Here is a 19,607-nt window from a genome sequence, read left to right on the forward strand (position 1 = left end):
GCTGAGCATTTTTATTGGATCACATTTGTCAATGCGAGATTAAAATGGGTCCTAATTGGCTGAAAGAACAGAAGGAACAATGGTGGCCTTCTAGTGGTTCTGAGCTCCTCTCAAGCCTCTCTGATTTCATCCCGAGCTTCCAGCGACACGCTAGTTAGCTACGCCAATTCCAGCCCTGTCAATCAGGAAGACATGGACGTTCCAGATGGTTCCCTTTTAGAGAACTGTTTGAGCTTAGAATGGCTCAACAAGAGGCCTTTTTCTCTCATGTTTCATAAAAAGCTTAGTATATCGTAGCAGCAAGCGGTTAACGAAGAGAGGCATGCTAAAGTCATTACACACTGACCTAGACGCCAATGACGCTGGAAGGATACCAGTCACCAAACAGAATATAAAACTGTCTGAAAATTAGATACAAGAGTCTCGTTGGTCTATAAGGTCTTATAACTGGGATTTTTCTTTCATATTTCTAGCATAGCAAATTATTAAAGAAAAAAAAGGACGGGGGCTTAGTTCCATCCATCGGTTGTTGATTGGGTGTCGAGATGTGGGTACTGAATTTAAAAGTGAAGATGAATGTGAGATTTCAGGGCAATTTAAATTAAACAATAGAAGGTTAACTAACTGAATTATTAAATTAATTAAATTAAATTTGATTAAATTAAATATTCTATTAAATTAAATGTCTAATAAAATAAGACATAATATGTACTTAGAAAAGAAATAAAAACAAATGATATAATAATAATAATAATAATAATAATAATAAAATATACACACATTAAAATAGAATTAATATAATCTAAATAAAAATAATGAAGACAAATTATTATTTCCTCACATTGATGCTTTATTTATTTATTTGTATTTTGCCACTTTTCTTAAATTTGATTAAATTAAATATTCAATTAAATTAAATGTCTAATAAAATAAGACATAATATGCACTTAGAAAAGAAATAAAAACATAAATGATATAATAATAATAATAATAATAATAATAATATAACAATAATAAAATATACACATCAAAATAGAATTAATATAATCTAAATAAAAATAATGAAGGCAAATTATTATTTCCTCACATTGATGCTTTTTTATTTATTTATTTATTTATTTGTATTTTGCCACTCTTTTCTCCAACAACATGGATGATCATCCCCTGCATAAACATTACGTGATGTCTACTAATTAAGAAAGATATTTTTCAATGTAGCTCATTATACACTAGAGAAATGACGCTACTCAGGTAATGTGCAAACAGCCTAAACATTACCTATAAAAAAAATTAAGCAGACAATTAACACCAAACAAGATGTGACTGGTAATAGCACAATGTTAAGCGCATCAGGCTAGTAGTGCCACAGTTATTACTTTGCTGCTGAGGTTTCATGACATCTGTAAAGCCAAAAATAAACCAGCGTGAAGTGAGTCACCATCTAGGCCGGCTTGTTTTCTCACATCATGACCCTGATGCGTGGCCAGAGACAACAGCATGAAAACATAACACCCTACAGAAGAACACGCAGGAAAAAAAAGAAAAGGGAAATATATATATATATATTGCTGATCGATGCCATGCCTCAGTTACATAACCGTCCGGTCGTGTTTGTGCTGCTGAAACCACTGGGAAGATTTGGTCATATTTTCCAAAATGAAACACTCTGGTTTTGGTTTGCGGTGATGTGCTTGTCTAGATTCGTTTCAAACTCGTGTCCGTGCACAGAGAGAAGACGAGAAGGAGTGAGAGACGGACAGAAGATAGATGGAGAGTGAAAGCAATGAGGGAGTTGGAAAGTTGGGAGAGGAACAGAGAAGAAGGGGAGAGAAAAGATGACACGGATAAAAAAGTTCTTTGTTTGGCACGTCATTAAACTATAAAGCATAAAAAGTCAGAAGAAGAGACGAGAAAAACAGACTGAGAAAGCGAAAGAAGGCCAAGAGATGTTACTCAAGACAAAAAAAAAAAAAAACACACTGCTTGCTGCATACCAATATACTGCATACCTTTTTACAAATAGTTTTTTTAGTACTGTAAAAATGTTGAAAAAACATTTTCCGGTTTCATTTAAAACTTGCTAAGATTTTAACAATGTTTTTAAGGCAGCATTTTCTTTATTGTTTTTTTTTTTAACTTCTACAAAAATAACTTGCAACACTATTTATTAATAATATATAAAAATATATAATATTATTGTTATTTTTAAATATTAATTTTATATATTACTTAATATTTATTGATTCATTCTATTATTAAATCTTAATCTTTTATTGAATCCATTTTTAAACAAGTTATCTGAATTAGAATATAATATATATATTATCTAATAATATATAATGTGCCCTTGCATAATAAAATGTATTAATTTCTCTGCTCATATTATATACACACACTTTGCAGTAAACTGCAAAAAAAATGCTTTTTTAGGCTAAGATTTTTTTGTCTTGTGTCTTCTGCCCATGGGGTAAGCAAAATAATCTTATTTAAAAACAGAAAACAAGATTAATTTGCTTACCCCACTGGTAGATTACTGTGCTTGTTTCAAATCAAAACAACAAAATACTTTTTGCTCATCTTGAAAAGTTAAGATATTTTGGCTGGAAACAACACAAAAAAAAATCTTGGCTTGGAAAGCATTTTTTGCAGTGTACACAGTATGCTTTTATATTTTTTTTTTACATTAACATACAAACTGCACATTGTGACAGTATCATAAAATCATTTATGATTCAAATTTCTCCAGGACCACTATAAACTAAAAATAAATTTCACAAAATTCCCCAGAACTTTCTACCTGCCATCTTAAGATTATCTGGAAATTTCTCCAGCAATCTTTGCTTTTAGATTGGCGCGTCTAGTGCTGGTGCTGTTCTGGCTTGTCTCTTGCGGCGGGGAGGATCTTTCTGTTCTGATAAGCAGCAGCTCCTGAAGGGCCGAGGCCACGTCATGTCAGAACCAAGCCCTGCTTTATTTACATTCTGAATCACTTCCTCTTAACTGGATAAATGCTGTGTGATGAGTCAGCGTAAGGCGCAGCGCTTCACGGCATTAAAACAATCCGTCACAATAAGAAAGCGGAGAGCTGTGGTTGCAATCAAAATACATCATTTAATAACAGCAACTCCAACGTGGAGTGTGTTAGACACAAAAGAAGACTGGAAGATCATGAGTTTCAGCATGTATTGACATGCCTGTGTGTTTGGGTGTGTGTGTGTGTGTGTGTTTATGTGTGGGTGAAATGATGGGAGACGTAGAAAGCAAATTTGTACATGTTTAGTAACGTGCGGATGATTTTCCTATATAATAATAATAATAATAATGCGCAATAGATGGCTTTTTTGCATAAGGGATCTAATGTGTATTACCTGCTGGAAGGCCTTTCCCGCGCAGACGTTCACGAATCTCTTTGCTTCTCTCTGGAAGTGACTCTCTTTCACTTTGAGACAACAAACCATCCAGCTAAACACACGCACGGAAAGATAAGAAAGAAAAAATGATTAACCACCCGATAAAATCACTTATCAAAATATAAGATTAAAGAAAGCAACTTATACCAAATTTCTTTTTTTTCATTTGTGCAGTTATCATGTAAACACACATTAGGTCAGTAAGATGTTATATATGTGCATTAATAAAGTGTGGAATTAATTTAATATATATATATATATATATATATATATATATATATATATATATATATTTTTATTAATTAATTCCACACTTTATTAATGCACATATAAAATTTTTTTAACCTAATGTAAACAATAAATGTTATATAAGATGTTATATATTTATTTATTTATTTTTTTTTTTTTAAATCACTTTAATCATGCATGAAAATGACAAAAAAATGTATTTTTTTTAAATAAATGCTTGCTTTGAACTTTCTGTTTCTTAAACAATAAACGTATTAAGTTCCATAAAATTATCAAACATACAATAGATTTCCATGTTGATTAAAAAAATTATATTTCTTATTAGATTAGCATCATTGAAAACGTAATGTAATGATGCTAAAAATTCAGTTTTTCACAAAACTGAACAAAAAAATCAATTATTATTATTAATATCATGACGATAGTTATTATTATACACTGTGTTGAAAAATTAATTTGATACCTTTAGAGGAAGCAAGTCAAAACATATTATAAATAAAGTTTAACTAAATCGGGTTTGTCTGAGGAAGAAAAAACTAACAATAAATGAAAGACCTGAGAAAAACAATCTCAGAAGGGCTGCTCGCAAGAGAACAAACCCAAGCAGCCACTCAAAGGATTAATCAACAGCAATTAGAAGATGGCATCCCTACCGGACCACTTCACATTTACCTCCCCAGTGTGAAAAAAGAAAATATAAACCAGAAACACGTCTGTTCCAAGCGATATGCTTTTTCTGTATCGCTGTGCAATTAAACTACTAGCGAGTGTGTTGCTGAGGAACAGGATGTGACATCAAACATGAGAAAACAAGCACAGGAAAGACTGTTAACTACCTTTTTAATTGAAAGCTGTTTTATAAGGCAGTACTGTGCAGGCAAGTCAGTTAATAGGAACAGTATGTTCACACTTATTGCTAGTGCTGAATCAGTGCTTGGATGTGACCGACTAACAATATTACAGCTAGGAATCGAGAACTGGTTACGAATATACAGATGACAACTCACCAACTGAACGAATCGAAGCGGTTTCTGAAGCTCATTTTGTTTTATATTCATAACTTTAAAGGAATCGGACACTGTTGAAACACTAACTAATTGGTACAAAGAGATACGAAGACGTACCTGAGAGAGACTGCCAAGAACGAGTCTCACCAGCTTCCTGATGTATGAAAACGAAGGGTCGCAGTTGGAGTTGCGGATGTGGGCGCTGCAGGTGTCCAGAGCCGACCGTACGGAGAATCGGGTGAGCGTGGAGTCGTCGCACATGTTCAGCAGGACGCTGTTCAGATGTTCTCCAAGCTTCATTGGCTAAAAGAACAAACAAACAATCAATTGTTGAGCTCAGTGAAAAGACACAAGGAGTTGCTTACTTGTCTAGAATCTACATTTGATACAATTGATTTGCAATGGGACAGAAGAATGAAACGGTCGAGTACGTTGCTTACATAAAGTAGAAAATGCACGCCAATGTTGGGTTCAATTCGATTTGATTTCAACTATTCTAAATGTACATATTCTCACCTGGCTCTGTGGAATCTCATAGTCTGCACCCCAAAACAACGTCATGCCAAGTGAATACATGTGCATCTAAAAGTTTAAAAGGAAACAAAGACGACATGTAACAATGGAACATTTTAGTCCATATAATAAACCTGTACAATGACTGACGGCCTCATTCTGACACGCAAACCTGTCTTCAGAAGCATTTGCTACTGAGAGAATGTTTTAGACATGAATCGGTATGAGGCTTTATATAGCACGTCTGCATAGTGTTGCGTTTCTACCCCGTCTAGTTCTTCCTGCTGAAGAATAGCTTTGGGAACAAAATATCCAAGAATCTGCCAAAGAATGTGCAAGATCCTTTGACTTTCTTTGCACACAATCATGTCTTGAGACCGTGGCGGTGTATCTATTTCTTAAGATAACATGAGAATAAGAATGTGCACACAGAAGCGTGCTGTCAAAATGATTTGATAGAAAAAAATGCATACGTAAAACATAAACTGAATTGTTTTCGTTGTCGACCAGAAAAGAAGAACAACCGAGTGGTTTTAATCTCATACTCGAATGATAGGAAAAATGTAAAACAAAAGAAACCTTCTGAAAGACAGTTCTGAAAATCATTGATAAAAGGGTCCTTTACAACAAAAATAAGCCATGCTTTTATATATAAAAAAAAAAAAGTAAAAGCATTTACGATGCGTTATAAACTGGTACCAGAAGAAAAAAAAATTGATTTTTAAAACAGAAAAGGCATGTTTTTCAAAATCCAAAAGGTACCTTTTCCATATCAGAAAGCGAGGAGAGGTTGAGACCCTCCAACATCTCTGGAGGAGTGAAAGCCCGTAGATCCTTCTGTGTGACATTTTCATCCGTGAAAGAGATGTTTCCAGAAGGCATGAGCAGCAGTGACCATGGAGAGATGATGAAACCCAAAGCGGATGGATCAGCCGAACCTAAGGTTAAAAAAAAACAAACAAAATAAAAACCTGAATCTTAAATTAAAATTACATTAAAATAAAATAAAACACAATAAATTGAATTATAACTTAAATTAAAATTCAAAATTAAATGAATAATAATTAAAATTAAATAAAAGAAAATTGAAGTAAAAAATGAAATTGAAAATGAAAAGAAATGAAACACTACTTGTCCTGTAAGTTGAATGTCTTATGAAGTACAGAAATAATATTCCTTTGGCATTTAAGTACATAGCAATGAAAACAGCCAAGTTTCCAACTCTGTCTAGGCTTGGTTTTGTAAAGTGAAGGAAATTCTAAGACACTGATGTCCTGATGCTAAAGCGTGGGAAAGTTACTAGACAAGTTAAAAGGAGATAATGGCTTTGGCCTAAGAACATTTCCTCGACACAAGTACAGCACGATCTGACTGCGCACATGTTTCAGGAACTATAGAGATTTGGTGGAAATCAAAATCTTTTCATCCGGACAAAGACGTATAATAAAGAGCTACATTATTCTGTGAATGAGCGCAATTTCCTTGAAACACAAGGCCCCTGGGATCTCTCTCAAAAAGATGATTCTGTATGACAGTACATTTTTCTTTTTGATGTTTTTTTTCCCTCTCCTTTTGTGCTGCAGATGTAAAACAATGGAGCCTTTGCCATTCGGAACATGGCCCTGCAGTTATGGATGGAACAGCTGTACAGAAATAATCCATCCATCACGAATGAAGATTCAGTGGAAATGTGGAATTGCTTTTAAGAAAAATACTTTATTATTTTGTGTCATGTAAAACCAATAACAAAAATCTCACCCCCAACCCCCCAAAATGAACATCCATTTTAAAAGCAGCGCAACTGTTTGCTAAAACTGATAATAGGAAATTATTCGTGAGCAGCAAATCAGCATATGAGAAAGATTTCTGAAGGATCACGTAACACTGAAGACTGGAGTAACGATGCGGAAAATTCAGCTTTGCAGGAATAAATTATATTTTCAAATATATTCAAATAGAAAACAGCAATTTTATATTGCAATATTTTTTCAATATCATGGTTTTCACTGTATTATAATAAAATAAGGTGGGAAGATTTTAATTAAAAAAAAAAAAAAAAAAATAAAAAATATATATATATATATATATATATATATATATATATATATATATATATAATATATATATATATATATATATATATATATATATATATATATATATAAAAATATAAAAAAATAAACCCAAAAAGTGGTATTATTCACATCAGTAGACAGGACTAGTTAAGGTTCTAAAAATGCATTTAGGGTTAGGGGTTTGTGCAAATAAACAAATTAACAAAACAGAACGGCAGAAATGTTATTAAAAAGTCAGAAAGTGTTTCAACTAAAAATAATGAAAAAAATGAAATTCAAGCAGTGATGCTATAAAGCACTGGAATTCCCAAAGTAAACACACATTTCCTGTGGAAACTGTCTGACCATGCTTGGACCTCTTTGTGAAAATCTAGCAGTGCACACTCATGTTATGCCTCCAGCACAGTAGCTACTCCTGCATCTTTATTAAAATACTTTCCCGGTCAACCTGCACGGGCAACAAACCAATCCTTGGCATTCACAGCGTCAAATTCTTGCTAAAAGCTTGAGATGTTGTTGTGTTAAAGCAACATCTACAGCAGCTGTTAATGGGACGGATGCTGACGCACAGTTGGAAATCTCAGAACGGGCCTATCTGATAAGGTTTTATCTGTCCTATCAGAGACTAGCCTGGTCATCTACTGCCGTTTCACGAGCCCAATGAGGTCACAGCCAAAAATAGCATCACAAACTCTACTAAGGAGGAGAAACAACATGAAATGAGATATATCAACACAAGCCATGAATAATAAGCAAACTTCTTATTACATAAGATAAAGTGAAAATACAGCATCAAACATGTGTCTACTGACTTGGGCGTCTGTTTATTTAGTCATTATCTGTTTATTTTAGATTCTCAGGATTACTGCATAGCCAATGACCTAAATACTAATTTTGAAGTACGAGAAGCAGTGGAAACTTTTGCATTATTTATATCATGCTAAACACCCTTCAAAAATATTGCTACATATTTATAAAAAATGGGTTCGATGTGTATTACTTGGGGCAATACAGATAAAAAAAGGGGGAATTATTATATATAAAAAAAAAAAAAAAAAAAAAAAAAAAAATCTACAATTTAAGAAATAAGAATAAAGATTTATATATATATATATATATATATATATATATATATATATATATATATATATATATATATATATATATATATATTTATAATGACTAAAAACAGTTAAATAATATTTATAATGTTATGAACATTAACAATTTACAAATTAATAATTTTACTGTATATATATATATATATATATATATATATATATATATTTTTTTTTTTTTTCACATACACCAAAAATTGTGTATAAACAATTTCTACAAAAAAAATGTATAATGTATAATTTGTATTGTAATGTATATTCTGGGTTTTGTTGTACAAAAAAACCAAAAAACACAGACACACACAACCATTACCTTTAAATTAAAATAGCATGCTATAAAAAGCAAACTCAAGACTTCTCATAACTAAGTGCTCACGGTTTCCAAATAAACAAAGTAATTTTGCTGACTTGCTCAAGTCACGTCCCTTGACTCTTGTCCAGGGCCCAGAATTCCTGCAAACTTTGTCAAGAGGGACCTTTGCCAGCAAGTTTTCACCCGGAGCAACTCAAGGCCAGATAACAAGCTACTGTGAGACAAGGAGAGTCCTCGTTCCTCTGCGAGCGCATGCCGAAGCTGCTACATCATCTTTATCATCATCATCGTCCTCCTCGACCCTGAAGACAAGGGGCCTAATTGCGCTTCAAACCCTACTGGCTATCGGCCAGGTCTGCGGAATAAAGAGGGGCCACGACTGTACACGACGCTGACAGAACGAGAATTGTCCCCCAACTGTGAGAAAGACTTGTCAAGAGTCTCAAGATCCGTGCGTGAACGGCAGCAGATATCGGTCGAGAGGAGCTGGCATCATCTCAATCGCCGCAAACGGCCCACCAAACTGCTCTTTAGGAAACCGGGCTGCGGGACAATAAAGAGGCTTTTGTTCGCAGCGGTGACACACAACACTAGCCCACACAGCCATTCAGAGAGGCAGCAGACGGACGTAAGGCTGAGTAAGCCTTCTCATAAATTTCACTGAAGTGTTACCCGAAGATAGAAAGCTTTTCTGCACAGGCTCACTTCTTTGAATCAGACCGATAGGGGCTATTTTTGGTCCGCTGACAGCTTTTGAGGAGGCCGGAGATTTATTCCAATCACTCTTAAACAGGTGTGAATTGGCGGAGGACAATGCTAAATGCGCACGTACTGACTGAATAACCACTTTACAAAAGAAGCCTGTTGAATGTAACGTCACAGCTGAAGCTTGAGATAGCTTTCAATTGTTCGTACGAAACCAAACAAAAACAATATTTCGGCGACATTTTGTGAGGTAACTGCATGGGTGTGAGGTAATTAGCTGTGGTCTGAGGGAAAACTGTTTTTTGTTTGTCACAGGGAATTCACATGAGCAAAGATATTACTTTAGTTTCCACCACGATAACTAAGGTTTCAACCAAAATGCCAAACTTATTCTATAATAGTACTATATTTTAACCACGGCCACCCAAAACAAATGATGAGTGTTAATATTAGGTTGTTTTAGCACGATGCTAACATTGTTGCTGAAGTGTTCTTTGTTTAACAAGTTTCTGTGCAGTTGCTAAAACGTGTTGATTGTGTTTAGCAAATTGCTATGCTGTTGTTAAGGTGTTCTTAGCATTTAGCGCATTACTATACAGCTGCCAAAGCGTTTCAACTGTTTTTACCGAGCTGCTAGCAAAGTTGCTATGATATTCTTTGAGTTCAAAGCATTGCTAGGCTGTTTAAGTCTGTGTATTGTTTTTAGCAATTTGCTATAACACGTTATTAGTTTTTAGCACCTTTTATGCTGGTGCTAAGTTGCTAAGGTGTCCTGAGGGGTTAAGTGAATTATTGCTACACGGTTGATAAGATGTTCCAAGTGTTTAAGCCCATCACTATGTGGTTGCTAAAGTGTTTTAGCAGACTGCAAGGTGATTCTTATTCCAAGCATTTTACGGCATTTGTAGATGCTAATGTTTTCTTAGTGTTAGCGTATTTCTATGCAGTTGCTAATGTTCTTAGTGCACTTGCCTACCAAAGCACATAGCATATTTGACCTATAATAGTATCTAATATGCAGTATAATAAGTATTTTGGTAAAATTTATGGATATCATGGTAAACTTTTACATTGTCAAACACGTTAGCACTTAAACTTCCTCTATTAAAAGTCAACAGGCTAACTGTAGAGTGCAAACAAAAGCAATACTGGTTACTTTGAAATGTCAAACTAGGACGTTTTGTACATTTAACAAGCTCTAATGACGAAGGAAGAATACAATCAGGAAAGAACTACAAAAATTCAAGTTGAAGAAAAACAAAAATGCTACAGGCTGATCAAACCAGAGAAACCAGGTGAACGAGGAAAAACAGAAAGAGAGCGGAGAGTATTAGAGAGACAAAAAAAAACCCGAAAAGCAGAGACAGCGAAAAAACATCCTTTGACTAGATCCTAGAACAACGGACGAAATGAAAATTTTAAACGATCAAGAAAAATACTCTGCAAGGCAACAAAAACAATCTGAATGGCACCGCACTAGTGGTTTGGAACACACAAGGTCAGATTTTTCAGCAAATGCACAATAAATCAGCATTCGCTGCATGTTACTTGGCAACAGAAACTACAGGTTCTGCAGAGGTCATAGATAATTGTTTCATATCAAAACAAAAACCTTCAAACCTGCAGAATTCATGCTGCATGCTCTACAGGAGACTCAATGATATGTTTTACATGTTTTTTTTTTTTTTTTTAATTAAGTATAAATATTATAGAAATATTATTACAAATATTTCTGAGATTTTTATTTATATCAGTAATTTCAGCCTCATACTCCTTCAGTTTTGGATGACTAGCGTTTACGCTGCTTTTATTTAACCTTATGGCTCACACTGTAACCAAAGGAAGCCAGATAGTCGGTTCCAAAAACTCTGCGTATTTGGAGCAGATCGCTAAATACTTTGGAAATGTTTTATCAACAAATGTTCTTCTGCACTCCAAAGATATCAGACCGCTATCCGAGGTCTCTGATTGCCTCGGCCATCCCAAGGCCTCATGTTCTGAGCCAGCACGGCTGGGTACCCTTGAGAGATGTAGGAGCCATCAGTGCACTGCGAGTTTACCTCTGCGGAGGAGTTCATGGAGACTCTCTGCGCTCTGGTTCAGGACGGCCCAGACCTCCTCCTCCTGCAGCGGCCCTCCTCTCACCTGCAGCGCCTCAGCCAGAGACACATGCATGCTGCCTGTGGAGTCACAAAACACTGCCATGTTATTCTTACAATCATTACCGCTGTACATACTACATGCATGCAGGACATTAACGAGTGATCACTATACATCTATGAAGATTTTACATTCTACAGAACCTAAAATATACACACACTAAAAATATATAAAGGTACAAACAAAACAAAGGAAAGTACATACACTAGAGCATTTATGTATGCGTTATGTATTTTTGGTTTCATGCTAATAGGAACAGTTGGTTTCATTTTTTATTTTAAAATATTTCCATTTCAATGCTGCAGCTTTAGCTTTTGTTAATATAGTGCTTCAAGTTAAACTAAAGGAGAAAGTTTAACTTTGAGAAAAGGTGCCTTAATGACTAGCTGAAAAATAACCATAGTCATTAGGGATACTATTATAAAAATAGATATTAATATATAATATATAAAAACTACATATTAAACTTATCTCTCATTCATTCATTATATATATATATATATATATATATATATATATATATATATATATATATATATATATATATATATATATATATATGAGTTATAGGGTTAATTTTGATTTCATGCTGATTTCAGGGGGACACAAAAATGAAAATGATTTATAATTTATTTATGCTCATGTAATTTCAAACCCATTCATCTATAGTTTAAACAAGAAAACGTATAAAAGCAGTCATATCTCATCACTGGATCTTAATTAAACCGCTTTGATTATTTGGATTCATTTCACTACGCCTGACAGGTTTGGAACGATGTGATCTCTTTTAAAGGAACAGCAGCACATTTATCTTCTGTAATATGCCATACTTCCAAGGACAACATTAGAAACGATGTAGGGTAGGATTTTATCTATTAAGATTTTAATGTTTGTTTGAATGGAAGTAAGTACATTGGTATATGTATATGTACATTTGGTTCCGCAGAAATGATGTACTTCACGCAAAAACAGAAACCGATGCAGAATCGAAGCATCGTGCCTTTGTTCATGCGCTCTTCCGGGAAGAGCCGTTCATTCATCCTCTCTCCTGAAGCTTGCATAATGTCACGCTGTTGACCACAGGAGGCTGAAGCATGCGTTCGTCGCAGCAAGACATCCACAGAATAGCACACAACCGAGGTGAGGAGAAACCTCTGACTGATTTCTTTTTAAATACAACTCTGAAAAGCGAAACACTCATCCGGCTGATTCAAGCCGTCCAACATTCGCCATGACGTTATAAAACAAACGTGAAGCCATTCGTGTCCCGTCAGGTCTAATTGTCAGGGTGGGGTCAGTTACGCTCCTTGCAGTGAAATTGTTCATTATTATGTCCAAACCGCTGCACTGCTGCCACAGCTGTAGTTACAAAGAGCCGTAAACCCCTGGAAATCCCAGCATGCTGTGAGGCAAGAGAGACAGGGGAAGCTCAGGGTTTAAGGGATTACGTTTGAGCGGGCATTACGTGGGGCTACCTAAATACTTATGTGTTACATTTCAATTGAACTGTGGAGTCAGACCTTTCAGTTAGCACGTGGCACATCAGATGGGAGCACATTTGTGACTTCTTTTATAGTCTTCTGTCAAGTTTGGGGATCAGAAACACCCTTTATGTACGTATGCATGCATGCATTTATGCATGCATTAAATATTTTTTAAAGATTCAAATTATTTAATTATACAATTAGAATTTCAAAAGCATTTTACACTAATTATAAATGCAAAATTATATTAAATTAAATAGTTGTATTATACAAATTATATAAATTGTTGTTTTTATTTTATTGTAAAATTAGAATTTTATTTAACATTTTATAATAAATATTATAAAGCTTTACACATAAAAAGATGAGGGGGCAACTTTTAGCATTTTTAAGCAGAAATTATTTTTAAAAGCACTAAAATCTAATTTTTCAGCAACCAAAGCCCATCAATAATGCCCTAAAATAAAGACGTGGCAATCAGTTTCTGTTTAAGATACTCAAAAACCCGAGCAGATCGAGAGCAGGTCATTCCTAATAAGAGAGAAAGCGCTACAGATAAGGGCATATTTATGCAGGAATGCTCACTGGGGATGAGAGAGTCTCTGAAAGAAAGATACGAGGCGAGGAAAGTGAGCTCCAGACCCCTCCCGTATGCCTCATTAGCCCTTACTGTGGGGGCTGTCGTATGCAGATTGTTTTCCTCGTCTTTTGTTATTCCAGTGCAGGCGGCGAGTGGAATGTTTGTGCCGTCTCTCGGGGTGCTGCGGAGCACCGGGTCATTCCCACCGGTACGCTCAGACACGGGGGAACAGGACAGGACAAGTGTGAGAATACGGGCTATATTCGGTCCAGCAGAGCAAAGCCAAGGTCATGGGTTCGATTCCCAGGGAATGCATGAACTGATCAAAAGCAACAACAGTTACTCTGGATAAAACGTTTCACCCAAATGCGTAAAATTCACAATAGGAAAGTACCTAAGCATTTTCAGTTTGCGTCGAATACTCGCATGACAAGGAACACTTGAACATGATTTCACTTTAAACCATCGTTATTTTTATACCACTAACATACAATTATAGTTTAATATATTTCCATTATATATTTTTTATATATTTGTATTTTTGTTTTTTTGTCTATACAGTTTTATTTTCATTTTAGTTACTTAGTCATTTTAGTTTTAAGTACAATCAAGTTGAAATGAAAATGTGAAATGTAGCTTTAATGGCAATCTAAAATATTTTATTAAATACATTTTGAATATATTTCAGGTGAAGCTTTTTTTATTATTCAAAACAAAACAAATGCTTATTTTATGATTTTAGCTTTAGTTTTACTTAAATACAATGTTATTGCAAAAAAAAAAATCTAAATTTTATCATTTTCTCAAATTAATGCTGTCAATTGAACTTATTTTTCACTGAATGCAGAATATACTTTTAATGTGCAACAAATTTCCTAGAGGCACTAATAGCTGCAGTTTGACTAACGACCAAACAGTACATACATTTGATCCCACAATTATAATGCAATGTAACTATACTTATTGTGCGTGTTAAATTATGCATGCAACTTAGTCATGTGTGAACAATATGTTACATACTGCATGCAGGATCCAGTATATATCACACAGCATGCAGCACGTTAGCACTCCATTCCTAACATAGCATGTCAGACCTTCCCAACGATCCTGGGAGCTCTCACATCCGAGTGTTTGTTTATTTCACTATGCAAATTTCAGTTAAAGTTTCTTTTCCCAGTCATTATGCGTGATGACATTTATTTCTAAACATGTTAAAAAGCATCAAGCAGCGCTGAAGCGCTTCAGACTGCAGGGGAATTTGGGTTATGCGGTATGTAATCACTTTAAGAAGTTTAAATCTTGCACGTCTGGGGAAAATGTTTCAAGAGAAAGAAGAAAAGCCTGTTTTTACAGTGCTTGACACACAAACACATCCTCAACTACTACTACTGTAATACTAAGCTTTATTTTGAACATGTTTCCATGAGGTCCATTATTAACTTATTTGGGTTTTCATACAACAAAAACGGCCACAAAAATATGTTGCTACTGCACCTTTAAGAGTTACAGTAAATAATCCCTTAAAATTAGCAAACCGTAATTTAACCATAAATTACATTCCATCAATGTAATTTCAGTATAAACGTCTTTATTAAATATTTAAAACTCCTAAATTGTTTACCTTTTAATTTTAGTTAATATTTTAGTAATTTTGTTGTGTTTTTGTCATTTTAATAGCATGTAATTGTAAGTAATATGTCTATGTATTTTTTATTAATGTTTTAAATTTCTATTTTATTTTTTATTCATTTTAGTTTCAGTTATTCAGTTAGAATCATGATCAATTGCATCCAAAATAAAAGTCATAAAATTTGTACTGTAAAATGCGTGTACTGTGTATATTTATTATTATTAATTATTATTATTATTATTATATATATATATATATATATATATATATATATATTTATTTATTAAGAATACTATATATTAAATGTATAATATAATTTATAGGAACATAACTGCTTTTAAATATTTTCAAAATATATACACTCAATGTTAGTGTCTTTATACTAAAAAAATAAGTCTAAGTACACACAATGTGATTAATCATTTGACAGCACTAGTTATTTTAGTACATTAAAAAAAAAAATTCAATGGGAAATGGCTGAAACTGCTTTAACTTTGCTGTTGTATATTTTTTTTCAGTTCATATTTATCAAGTAACATAACTCTCATTTTACGGTTTCGGATCATTAGAATAACCCACCCTATTGAATACGTATCATAATTGCTATGTAAATATTGCTCTTTGCATGCTAACCTGCTCGTTAGTTTTTATGAATGGTATACAGATCTTTTAAAATACGAAGCACTGCAGCAGCAACGAGGTGAGGCAGGAAACGCAAAGCCCTTAAACTAGACAGTACTGAAAGATGAGCTGCAATGGATAGCAGATTCAAGCCAAGTTATTCCCAGAGTGCGGAGCGAGCTGAGGAAACACAAACAATGAGCGTGGTCAGGGTTTTCCTGGTCAGTGCAACCAGGATTTTTCAGGCATTAATCTCTGAAACGTGATATCTGACGCTGGCGAAACCCTTCACCCAGAGGAGACTGCCCTGGTCATGAACGCCCACCTTCAGATCGGAGCGCTCATAGACGCAGGGTTAATGAGACAGAGGAAGGGCACTTGTTTTAAGTCATCTTCCAGATGATACAGGCATTCTGTTTTTCCCATAAATGCCTGAGATGGGAGTCATCATCTCAGTATTTTCCATTTTGTTGCAGAACTTGGCAGATCCGAGAATAAAAACTCTAGAAGCAGTCAAATAAAAACAGAAGCATGGGCTAACAGTTTCCAACGGAACAGCAAAGCCCGATAGAGAGGATGTTTAATTTTCTCATAACATTAATCTGTGGTTGGACCCGGTTGAATCATCTGTAATTCTAAAAACAGCCCGATGCCAGTAAACTGAGCCGAAAATCTTTCTTGAAGATGCTTTCGCCAAGAGAAAGCAAAAAAAAACAAAACACCCAAACTCCCAGAATCCTTTGCTGGATCCCATTACCTCTCTCTTTCTCTCTTACTCAATCTCTGTTAAAATAAGAAAAACTGTAGAACCAGGACAGCCTCGACCACTGATACCTAAAAACCCGTATGACTTGAATGCATACAATGCTTCCTTTAATTAACTTCTTCACATTTTGGCTTTAAATCAGTAGCTTCAACTTGTAGGTCAATGAAGGGTCTCAAATGATGCCAAAAAGCAAATAAAACGCAACTAACCAAATAATCACGCATTAAATCAAATCCCATTAATAATAATAATAATAATAATAATAATAAGTCTTAAATATGATAATTTGGTTTATGTCAACACTAAATTCAGTTAAAACTGATTCTTCATGCATCAGATAAACATTATAAACATATAAATGATAAATTAAATATATTATGTGTTAACTATTTATGACAGCAAATGCATATTTATGTAATTATCAAAACTTATTTCATTAAATACTGGAATAAAAATATTTTTAGATTGCACATGCATTCTAAACAATTGCATAAATATCATTTAAATATATATCAATTATAATAGCTACTGTACTATATTCTTAGCTATTATGTGGCCTGTGCAGCTGCATCAATTTTATTTGTACTTTTTATGTTCTAAACAATTAAACCACGTTTTGTGCCGCTGCTTAATGTCAAAACTAATCTCCGGAATCTGAGCAAAACTGAGAACCGTTTCTTTTAAAAGTCAACATTTAGAGTCACACTGCGGCATAATCTCTGCCGACATGCAGATGTGAAGGCGGATGAGAACAGCGGAGATTTGTCTGCAGCAGTACAGGTGACTGGAAGGACCAGATTACTGAACCATGATTAATCAGTGCATATTTTCAGGAGCAAAAACAAAACACTTTTACAATGTAGAACTCTTTTACCCTGGATGAGTCACCACTTGGCTGAAAGACGGCCCCTGCCACTGATCTTCTATTCTCTCTTCCTATTCCACAACTCTGATTGCGCAAGTTCACCATGATTGTTCGTTGCTCAGTCTATCATTTCTGCCCTCGTCCCTGGCCCTTACTACTCATCTTCCTCCCATTTCTAGTAATTACAAGGTTTCTATGGGGACCAGAATTACGCCAACTGACTCCTCCTTTTCTCTCCTTCATGAGAATCGCCAGGATTTTTGATGTTTAATTCATGAAGTAAAATAGTAAATATTTAATAGAACCACAAATAAAGTGGGTTAAAATTAAATAACACGGTGAAAAAAAATTGTGTGTCACATTTTTAATCATTCGAAACATGCATCGACTTCAATTATTTGCATCGACTTGCATAATGCAAGCATGCAAACGTGCAAAGCACGCTCATTTGGATTTGTACCGAATGAGAGAGGCATGCGAGTCTAGTTTTATGCGCAGAGCTCTTTTCCAACATAAATTTGTTCAAGTTTGGCGTTTATTATGCATGTTTGTAACGAATGCCACTGTAAATTCTGTTTGTTTGTTTTATTTATTCTGTTCTAAATGCTGTTAAATCCAACTTTAAAGCCACTAAAAGTTAAATCAGATACGCTTTAAAATTAGAAGATTGTTCTAATGACCGTTTTAAGTAAAATCAATGACTAAAGAAGTTTAAAATCATTGCAAAATTTAAAATCATGGTGTGTATTTAATCTTTCCCCTCTTCCCAATCTATTTCAATGCCAAAACATCCAGTGTTTGCCAGATCCTCTCTTTAATTCCGATATAAATGTCAGTTCTGTAATACATTTCATAATGGCACAGTCTGCAATTCACAAAGGGCGGCTCTGATCCCAGATCAGTGTGGGTGGGTGGTTTGTACAGCCTTTTTTTCTTCTCCCAATGGTGTGATCAGTAATTAAGCCTCTAAAGTAGACTTCTGGAGAAAACCAGAGGTCTCCGGGATAAAACTGCCCACTCGCGGTTGCTTCTCTGGGTCAGATGCACCAACGTCCGCCATGTGTTGAGCCTAGGCCAGAGGTACTATACACTGTGCCCGGGACAAGAGCCCGGGACACTTGAATATACTGGTAGAATGCACTTTATACCAGCTTTCCATATGTTTCCATCCTGGAAAAACCCAAAATATGTGAAGCATCCAGGAGAAAAAAAAAAAAAAAGCTGTATTCCCAAAACAGGATGAGCATTTTTATTTTAAGCTTGCTTAGCGCGCCTTGTTTACTGCAACACAAGAAAATTAACTCTAGGAACAGCTCAGGAACATCTTGGCAAACACCTTTGCATCATGTTAACACAAAAATAAGTCTAGTTATTTGTGTCAACAAAAAAAAAGTTTGTTTTATATCCTATGCTCAGCATGGATGCATTTAATTGATCAAAAAATACTGTGATATTGTGAAGTATTATCATAATTTAGAATAGCCGTTTTCTATTTGAATGCATTTTTTAAAAAAATATATTCTTGTGATGCAAAACTGAACATTCAGCATCAAACTTTAATCATATGATCATTCAAAAATTATTCCACTATTCTGATTTGTTGCTCGAGAAACATCTGATATTATTACTGCTTAATATTTCCAGTTTGATGAATAGGACATTTTAAAACAGCATATATGCCTATTTGAAATGTAAATCTTATTAACTAAATATACATTTTGACCAATTTAATGCACCCTTGTTAAATGAACACAGACATTTCTTTTTGCTTTTTTTTCCCAAAACAAATCAATACCAACCCCAAACTTTTGAACAGTAGCGCATCACTCTATAAAACATTTATAGCTTTTTTTCTGTGCTCAAGAATCCATTTGTTCCAAGACATCATTAAAAATAAGCATCAGGCAGCGCTGACTCAGAACAGAAAACTAAATATGTTGGTAGAACATAAAGATGAAAACGCTTTTAAAAGCATTTTCTCAGAATAAGCACGAAGCAGAACGCAAAAGAGACTGCAAATGCACTTTCCAAAGTGGCGTTCAGAAAAAAAACCCAGCATAGATGAGTGAATTTAGCCGAACTAAAAACCTGAGCTGTGCGCGCCTGGCGTG

The 19,607-nt window shown here is 34.5% G+C and overlaps 1 protein-coding gene across 7 annotated transcripts in view; it reads right to left on the reverse strand.

Moving 5' to 3' along the window:
• Positions 1 to 19,607, reverse strand: part of ptpn13 (protein tyrosine phosphatase non-receptor type 13) — a 62,402-nt gene that overhangs the window by 40,297 nt on the left and 2,498 nt on the right. For all 7 annotated transcript variants that reach the window (XM_043221165.1, XM_043221163.1, XM_043221162.1 and 4 more), the window contains 5 exons: positions 11,451 to 11,570; positions 5,942 to 6,117; positions 5,183 to 5,248; positions 4,784 to 4,969; positions 3,369 to 3,462 (listed from right to left, as the gene is read on the reverse strand). In XM_043221165.1, the coding sequence (XP_043077100.1) occupies positions 3,369 to 3,462; positions 4,784 to 4,969; positions 5,183 to 5,248; positions 5,942 to 6,117; positions 11,451 to 11,565 (637 nt within the window). In that variant the 5' untranslated portion in view covers positions 11,566 to 11,570. The remainder of the gene's footprint in view (positions 1 to 3,368; positions 3,463 to 4,783; positions 4,970 to 5,182; positions 5,249 to 5,941; positions 6,118 to 11,450; positions 11,571 to 19,607) is intronic.

Source organism: Puntigrus tetrazona, chromosome 21 (assembly GCF_018831695.1).
Source record: "Puntigrus tetrazona isolate hp1 chromosome 21, ASM1883169v1, whole genome shotgun sequence".
In the NCBI taxonomy this organism is placed as follows: domain Eukaryota; kingdom Metazoa; phylum Chordata; class Actinopteri; order Cypriniformes; family Cyprinidae; genus Puntigrus; species Puntigrus tetrazona.